The sequence below is a fragment of the Prionailurus viverrinus genome, chromosome D1 (assembly GCF_022837055.1).
Source record: "Prionailurus viverrinus isolate Anna chromosome D1, UM_Priviv_1.0, whole genome shotgun sequence".
Lineage (NCBI taxonomy): Eukaryota > Metazoa > Chordata > Mammalia > Carnivora > Felidae > Prionailurus > Prionailurus viverrinus.
The window spans coordinates 105,862,671-105,870,957 of NC_062570.1; the positions used below are offsets into that span (position 1 = coordinate 105,862,671).

Consider the following 8,287-nt stretch of genomic DNA (forward strand, 5'->3'; position numbering starts at 1 on the left):
CGCCTACGTGGCCCAGGGTGCGGGGAGGCGGCCGGGGTAGGGCATGGGACCCCACCCCCACCCCCACCTAGGGGCCTATGGCTGAAGGGACCCCAACACGCTGAGGTTTGGGCTCCCAAGAGCCGTGTGTCCCCCGCACGCTCCCTCACCTCCGGGACCGCCGCCGCCTCTCATGAGACCACAGTTGCACTGGATCCTTCCACCTTCCTGCCTCTGACCACCCGGGGGAGGGACCTAAGCTCCAGGCCCAGTGCTCTGTGCCCTTGGGTAGGTGCTCACCCTCTCTGGGCCTTTTTCCTCAATGGCAACAGGACATGGAGGGCTAGGCCGTGTTATGTCCTTCCACTCAGGGCTGGGCACCCAATGTTAGCTGTCGCTCCCCCCCCCCCCCCCCTGCAGCTGGGGGCGCCCTGGAGACTTTGGTCCTGCCCCAGCACCCCTGAGCTGAGGTTCACACCTGCCCAGCTGCCTGCACTTTGGGCGGGCCAGGACCATACCCACCGGGGACAGGAGGTGCAAGGGGCCCCTCAACTCTAGTGATCCTTGAATCCCACATGGCAAGGTCCTCTGAGGGGTGGAGTGGTGGGCAGATGGAGCCCCAGAGCTGGGGGTGGAAAGTACGGCCAAGGTCAGTGTCCTCTGAAAAGTGGGGGCCCCCATCCTGGGGCACTGTAGGTCTATTTCCAGGGTGGGGAGGACCCCTCAACACAACCAAACAGCACCAATGGGGGCCTCAGGTCAATACCTCCTGGTGCAGGGGAGCCCAGGACCCCACTGTTACAAAACGGCATTAGAGGTGCTGCACAGACACTCACACACACACACACACACACACACACACACGCGTGTGCAGTTTCTGACAAGTCAGAAGGGGGAAGAATCCAGTCAGGAGCTGGATAGCCTGACTCATTTTTAATTTTTTTTTTTTTTTTTTAATTAGAGCGAGAGCGGGAGAGGGAGGGGCAGAGACAGAATCTCAAGCAGGCTTCACGCTCAACACGGAGCCTGACACAGGGCTCGACCCCGTGACCTCGGGATCGCATCCTGAGCTGAAATCAAGAGTTGGACGCTCAACCCACTGAGCCACCCAGGCGCCCCCTGATCCATTTTTAGAAGTGTTCTGTTTCTCTGTGTACAGATATAGGCTCCATGACAATTACCTAAGGCTGGTTCTACCTGGGAAAAGTGAAATTAGAGGTGATTTAGGAGTTTTAAGCCTGCCTTATTATTGCAGAGCTCAGCATCCCACAGCCACCGGGGCTGGCCGGGGGCGAGGCACACAGACACTTCCCGGGGGCCGGTCTTCCCTTCCAGGCCTGCTCTCACTCCTCAGCTCTGCACCTTGTTCCTTAGGCTGTGGGCCCAAGCAGGTCCTGGGCCACCTCAGCATCAGATGGCCCAGCTAGCAGCAGTGAGGAGAAAAAGGGGTGTCCTGGGGAATGAGTTGGGGAAAGGCTGGGGTTCTTTGCTACAGGCCTTCTCAGAGCCTTGAACGTGGTCACACGCGGTGCCTATCACAGAAAGAGGGCACTTGGGGCATTTCCCGCACTGACTGGTTCACAGAACACCCTCCTCTCCCTTCTTTCCGTGAAACATCATGGGTGGTTAGTGTTTTGTAAAAAGTACTTTTAGGGGCGCCTGGGTGGCGCAGTCGGTTGGGCGTCCGACTTCAGCCAGGTCACGATCTCGCAGTCCGTGAGTTCGAGCCCCACATCAGGCTCTGGGCTGATGGCTCAGAGCCTGGAGCCTGTTTCCGATTCTGTGTCTCCCTCTCTCTCTGCCCCTCCCCCGTTCATGCTCTGTCTCTCTCTGTCCCAAAAATAAATAAAAAAACGTTGGAAAAAAAAAAAAAAAGTACTTTTGGAAACGACGGAGAAGGGGGACTCAGATCTCCGACCGAGTTAGTTTTCATCAGACGCATGCTGTGTGATTCTGAGCCGGTCACTTCACCTCTCTGAGCTGTTTGCTCACAGCTGAGAATATACTGAAGTCCCTCCGCAGGCCCTGGCACTGAGTTCGCGGGAGCCGTCTCTGACGATTCTGTCCACACCGGGCTAGCGTGTGGCCCCACAGGGAAACCACGCCGCTGCCGGGATTGCGAAGCCGGAAGTTCTGAGCAGGCAGAAGCCAAGCCGGCAGCCCGGCCTGGGGAACTTGGGGAGGAAAGGGGATGTGGCTGGAGATGAGACAAGGCCAGCTCAGGCGCAGCGGGGTCTGTGTCACCTCCTTGTGACAGTTACCCACCACCCCCAGCAGGCCTCTCCCTGCCCCCAGGGAGGACAACGCCCTGGCCTGAGTTTCTGCGGTTGATGTACTTCTGCCTGAGGCTCTGGCAGGCTCCATATCCGTAGGGTGGAGTCGTGGGAGGCCCTCGGGCAAGGGCAGGCCCAGCCCCGGCCCCGTGGGCACCCAGGATTATGGGAATAGCAGACCCCAGGCCGAGCCTAGAGGCATCGCCCAGAAGACGGGTGTGCAGCAGGGCCGCTCTGGGCTGACAGCCACAGGGAGCCCCAAAGGGGCCCACAGAGTCCCACAGGGAGGCCGGGCCACCTCTGGTGGCCCCACTGAAGGACCTGTCTTGGGGAGGAGTCCACAGGCCGTGGCCGGGATTCAGGACAGAGGCGGTGCGGGAGGGCAGAGCATTTTTATTGGGCCGCGGGGGGCGTCAGCGGTACAGGTAGTCGGCCTGGATGTTGGCGGCGATCTCGGCCTCCCACTTGTCCCCGTTGTTGAGCAGTTTCTCCTTGTTGTAGAGCAGCTCCTCGTGTGTCTCCGTGGAGAACTCAAAGTTGGGGCCCTGCAGGCGGGGGCGGGGCGGCCACGTGAGGTGGCTCCAAGGCGCCGCTGCCCCGGCCCCACCCAACCCCATGCCCACTCACCTCGACGATGGCGTCCACGGGGCAAGCCTCCTGGCAGAAGCCGCAGTAGATGCACTTGGTCATGTCGATGTCGTAGCGCGTGGTCCGGCGGCTGCCGTCGGCCCGCGGCTCGGCCTCGATGGTGATGGCCTGGGAGAGGGGCACGGGGCACTCCTTACCCTTCGTTCCTGTCCCGTCTGCCCTGTCCTGGAGGGGTCGCTCTGGGGCCACGGAACAGGTCCTGCCACCCACTTTCAGCCTGATGTGCCTTCCCTGCCGCCCCTCCCAGGAGGCCCCCGTCACACAGCCTAGCATGTGCCCTGGCTGACATTTTTCGTGTTTGTTAACTGCCACCATCTCCCACCTGAGAGCCTAAGTCCCACGAGGGGAGGACTGTTGCCTACTCCGTTCACTGCAGGGCCTGTAGCCCCGAGAGGGGTCCTCAGGACTAGCCCAATTGCTGTCGGTTGCACGCTGAACAGCTCTCCCATTTATGTCTGGTTATCCCCCTTTAAGGGATGAGAAAATTCAGGCTCAGAGAGGTTGAGGGGCTTCCCAAAGCCACACAGCAAGTGAGGCTCAAAGCCCAGACCCGAAGGTAGGTCTTTAACCCTCAGTTTCTGGGTACGGCTTTGTGCCAGCAGGGAAAAGGCCAACCTCCCACAGCCGGAAGGACCTTCAAAGGCCTTCACGTGCCCCCCAGCAGTGTAATGCCCACATTCAGTGGGACCCTAGACTGGTAGCCTTGCTTCTTTGTGCCTCAGTTTCCCTGTCTATAAAGACAGGGATGATCACCTCTGCATCCTAGATTGATGTAAAGATAAGTCATGAGCTGGAACAATGCCTGATCCGTGGACGCTGCTCACTGCCCGGTGACTGTTACCACCTCTGCTGTTTGGGGGCTCTTCTCTGTGCGCCGGGGTGGCTGGATCAGAGACATCGAGGCCACCGCGCATGGCCTGGAGCAGCCTCGGCAGCGGGGGCGGGATCACTGTGTGGTGATGAGTGACCACGGTGCCCGCTGGGGCTCCAGCTGGGCACGCCCACGGGCCTGCCCAGGAGCCTCAGCTGGATGTTTCTGTTTCTACACTAACAGCCCCCGCCTCTGGGTGGTCCATGTGAGACCCTCCAACAGAACTTGGAGCCGGGGGCTCCAAGGAGCAGCAACCAGGGGCAGGGAGGGCCTCTGCTGCGGCACGCGTGTCCTCAGGGCTGGCCCTGTGACAGGCACACGTGCACAGCTCCTGAGACTGCTGCTGTGTTCAGGGCAAAAGCGGAGACCTTCAGGGGCCGCCCCGTGGCTCCCAAGCCCAGGTTTGACGCCCCTGACCAGATCCCCAGGCGCAGGACCCACGTGGGTCATGTCACGTGGGTCACGCGACCCGCTCAGGGCCACAAGCCTGCCTCCGATGACTCACTAACGCTGAACCGGCCCGGCAACGGGACTCAGAGAGGGAAAGGGGCTTTCCTGGGGACACAGCCAGTAGGGGGACCAGAGTTCGGGCCCCAGGCTGCCCAGCATCCCCCTCTCCGCAGCAGGCTGCAGCCTCCTCCTCGAGGGCAGGGGCCGCAGTGGCTCACCTGGGCGGGGCAGACGGCCTCACAAAGCTTGCAGGCGATACAGCGCTCTTCTCCGGACGGGTAGCGGCGCAGTGCATGCTCCCCCCGGAAGCGTGGGCTCAGCGGGCCCTTCTCGAACGGGTAGTTAATGGTGGCCGGTTCCCGGAACAGGTAGCTCAGGGTCATGCCCAGGCCTGTGGGCAGCATGGGCGTGGTGGTGGGTGGGGGCCCCTCCTCCCCCAACAATCTGTGCCCACGCCCCGCCTGTGCGGCCCCTTCCCCCCAGGGCCCACCTCGGATGAGCTCAGTCCACAGCAGGGTCTGAGCCGCCCGGTCGGTCACCGACTTCATGTCCATCGAGGTCTCCCGCATGTTCACGAACTCTGCAGGGGAGGTGAGCGGAGGGGCCGTCGTGATAGGGCTTCTCACAGCTGCACATGCTTAAGTCCCCCATGAACCCGACTCAAGGAGAAAAGGCCTGGTCACGGGGTGCCGGCGGGGGGGGGGGGGGGGTGGGGGGGGCTCAGCCGGTTAGGCATCTGACTTCGGCTCAGGTCATGGTCTTGCAGTTTGTGGGTTCGGACCCTGCGTCGGGCCCTGTGCTGACAGCTCGGACCCTGGAGCCTGCTTCGGATTCTGTGTCTCCCTCTCTCTCTGCCCCACCCCCCACTCCAGCTCTGTTTCTCTCCCTCAAAAATAAATAAACATTCAAAAAGAAATTAAAACAAAAAAAGGGCCTGGGCTTCCTTCCAGCTGGACCTCCCCCCAAGGGCCTGTTCGCTCACCAAAACTTCCGACCTCAGCAAGCTCGGAGAGGCCTGCCTCTGGCCCTGGCCAATCCTTGCCCACCTTTCCCTGTGTCTGGGCAGCCATCTGAGCCCAGGAGTTGAAGGGGGCTGGAAGGGGCTTGGGTGGTGGGGTCCTGGTGAGGAGGATGCACACCCAAGGTTCACACCTGGCAGTCCCCTGCCCCAACACACCCCCTCCCACCTGTGCCACGCAGGGTAGCTCTGAGATGCCCCTGTGTGGCCACAGGGAAGGCTCCCCACCCCCTAACTGACAGACCCTGCCCCCATGAATCATACTCAAACTTGATCGTCATGGCAGAGCAGAAACGGAGGCTCAGAGAGGGGGAGCCTCTGGCAAAGCCAGGACTAGAACCCAGGCTTGCTCCCCTGCCTCTGGCAAGTTCCTGATCAGGAATGAGGCTCAAGGTGCCCCGGGACTCACTGTAGGTTGCTGCCACCGTGCTGCTGTGGAGGCTCCGGCCACTGGGGTGCCCTGGAAGGAGGGGGATGACGCTGTCAGCGGCGGCCTCGCATCGGGAGGCTGGGCCCCCCTGCTCCCCAAGAAAGGCTCCCCCGGTCCTACCTGCACGTGCGGCCTGGGCCAGGGCCCGAAGCAGCGTAGCTGTAGTCAGGCAGTGCATCTGCGGGCGTGAAAACGGAGGGAGACACGGGTGGGTCCCAGACCTGTCCCCGCGGGAAGTCTGGCACTGCGGGAGCCCTGACCCCAATGTGTCACCTGGTCTCCTATTCCCCCCACTCCTGTCAGAGGCACACAAGGCCTCCCTGTTCCCAGGGGTGGCACCTCTCAGCCCTCCAAACCTGACTCCGCTCAGCGAGGCTAAGATTTAGGGAGTATCTGTGGGCCCACGTTCCATCTAGCTCACCTTCTAAGAAGTCTTTAAAATCCATCCCTCCCCTCTTCCCCGATCGGTGCTCCTGCCTCCCACCTCTCCCCTCCCCTGTTCATCCTCCCCAAAGCTGACCCAAATAAGCTGGCCAGCAGCCACCAGCACCGACAGCCCACTGTGTCAGGCACTGGGCTAGGGGGTCACACACACTGTCATATGCTCCTTACAAGGATCCCTCGTGAGAGACACAGAGCAGCTGAGGCTCAGCCATGTTAAGTGACTTGTCCGAAGTCACACAATGGGGGTTGAGGGGTGGAGAGAGTGGGACCAGCATGGAACTCCTGCACACCCACAGTCCACCCCCGCTGGAAACCCTTTTAAAGGCTTAAATAACCCTCGGGACCAAATTCTTTTCCCCAGCATCAAGGTCCTTCTGGACCGGTCTCCTAGCCTGCCAAGTGACCTTGGGCGGGGGAGGTCATCTGACATGTTTTCTCATCTGTGGAATGGGGGCCACGAGAACGAAGGGAGGTGTACATGCCCAGAGCTTGGCATCTGGCCGAAGCTCGAAAGTGTCCTTCCCGTGATCTGTGACTTGTCTCGGGCCCATCTCTTAGGACCGCTGACTCCAGCGCCAGGCACCTAGCCCAACATCTGCCCGACCGCTGACTCCAGCGCCAGGCACCTAGCCCAACATCTGCCCGACCTTCGCCGTGACCTCTGACCCCACAGACGCGGGCGGGGCATGCGCCTTGACGGTGCCGGGTCACGGGTCCGCTCGCGGCGCGCTGAAGGACACCCGGGCCGCGCGTCGTGAGCAGACCGAGATGAAGCCTGGCGCAGAGTCGACGGGGCCGACGAGAGCACCGCACTCACCCCCCGACGCCGCGCCGCCGAGGTCCGGCTTCTAACAGCTGACCCCTGAGCACCCACCTTGAAGCGCTGCCTCTCCTTCCCTTGCTGAGCGGCCTGTCCGCCGAGAGGCGGAGCCTACACTCTGAGACGCTGCCATTGGGCCGGCTGGTTTCACCTTTTCCGCGCTTATCTTTTACGGCGTACTCTGATTGGCCAATGGTGCCCCTGAAAGAGGCGGGATCCAGCAGCATCTTTCCTCTGATTGGCTAGGGGGGAGCAGGCACTTGAAGTTGCGTAGGGCGCTTCCATGTTGGGTTGGAGAGGCCAATAAGCGAGGAGCCCCCCCCACCGCAGGCGGGACATCCGGGGCGTGGCTTAGGAAGTGGCTCCGGGTCGGACCGGACGTCGCGTGCTGGAGGCCGGCAGCTCACCGCAGCGGGTTGTGTGTGATAACGGTGCTGAGAATTGCGGCCGGCAGTGATTCCGCGGGAGCCGTGCCTGCTCGGCGCTAAACCTTTACCCAGGAGCTCTGTATGGAGGATTATTCTCGCCTTACAGCTGGGGAAATGAGGCACGGGCTGCAAAGTGCGGCCGCCTGAATCCCACCTGGGTCTGTGTGACTCGAGATCCTTGTCCCTCAACAGCCACCAAACCTGTTTCCTCCCAGTGGATTGATTGTGTGGCAGAGGGCCCGCGGAGGTTGCGGGCACCGAGAAGGCCCTTGGGACCGCCTCTGTGTTTGGGGAGAATTGGGAGGTGGTCATGGAAGGCTTCTTGAATGATGTGATGTCCAGGCTGTCCGCGAGGAGGAACAGGGCAGTCCAAGGGCAGAGCAGGCGTGCCCACGTGCGCGCAGAAGTCCTCTTGAAAAGGAGCACGCCGGGTGTGGGGGCACAGGGCCATGGCGGAGCCCCCCAAGGACTCGTGTGGGTCCTGACTCGGCGGGCCACTGAAGGGACTCAGGCTGGGGGGTGGAACGGTCCAGCTTGGGAAGCTCCTCGGGTGCCCTGAGGTCGGGCCCACGGGGAAAGGGGAGGTGATAGATGGCCCCGGGCCTGGTGTTCCGTGTGTGCATTGGCAGGTTCTACAGCATGGTACAACCCTCAGCACTTTTCTCAAAGATGGGACTTGGGAGGTGAGCAGGGAGTGTTGAGCAGGGATGCCCCAGGGTTTAGTTTGGTGGGTGAGCGGATGAGGGACCCGTTTCATGGCGTCAGGGCCCCGGAGGGTGAGCAGGACAGGGAAGAGGGTGAGTCCGATGTGGGATGTGGTGAGGGGAAGACACCCAGTCCCGGGGGATGAGACTGCTCAGAACTCCCAAGGGGCTTGAGGGGAGACAGACTGACTCCACGCAAAGGAGGAGACAGGATGCCTGGAG

General features: G+C 61.8%; 1 protein-coding gene across 4 annotated transcripts; it reads right to left on the reverse strand.

Moving 5' to 3' along the window:
- Nucleotides 1–2,628: 2,628 nt before the first annotated feature.
- On the reverse strand, nt 2,629–7,060 carry NDUFS8 (NADH:ubiquinone oxidoreductase core subunit S8). Of its 4 annotated transcripts, none has more exons than XM_047877411.1 (7): nt 6,988–7,060; nt 5,790–5,847; nt 5,649–5,699; nt 4,712–4,801; nt 4,440–4,612; nt 2,880–3,008; nt 2,629–2,797 (listed from the first exon to the last, which is right to left on the reverse strand). In XM_047877411.1, the coding sequence occupies exons 2-7, from the start codon at nt 5,845–5,847 to the stop codon at nt 2,666–2,668; spliced, it is 633 nt and encodes a 210-aa protein (XP_047733367.1). In that variant the 5' UTR covers nt 6,988–7,060; the 3' UTR covers nt 2,629–2,665. The 4 variants fall into 4 exon arrangements, with proteins under 4 accessions (XP_047733367.1, XP_047733368.1, XP_047733365.1 ...); XM_047877412.1 differs by having other exon boundaries at nt 6,931–7,021; XM_047877409.1 differs by lacking the exon at nt 6,988–7,060 and adding an exon at nt 6,596–6,795.
- Nucleotides 7,061–8,287: the final 1,227 nt, after the last annotated feature.

Coding starts and splice junctions, on each gene's coding strand:
- NDUFS8 (XM_047877409.1), bottom strand. CDS start 6,664: ATGGGCCCGAGACAAGTCACAGATCACGGGAAGGACACTTTCGAGCTT. Junction 3,009..4,439: donor AGGCCGTCTGCCCCGCCCAG/GTGAGCCACTGC, acceptor CCCCTCTCCCAG/GCCATCACCATCGAGGCCGA. Junction 2,798..2,879: donor CCGTGGACGCCATCGTCGAG/GTGAGTGGGCAT, acceptor CCCCGCCTGCAG/GGCCCCAACTTTGAGTTCTC.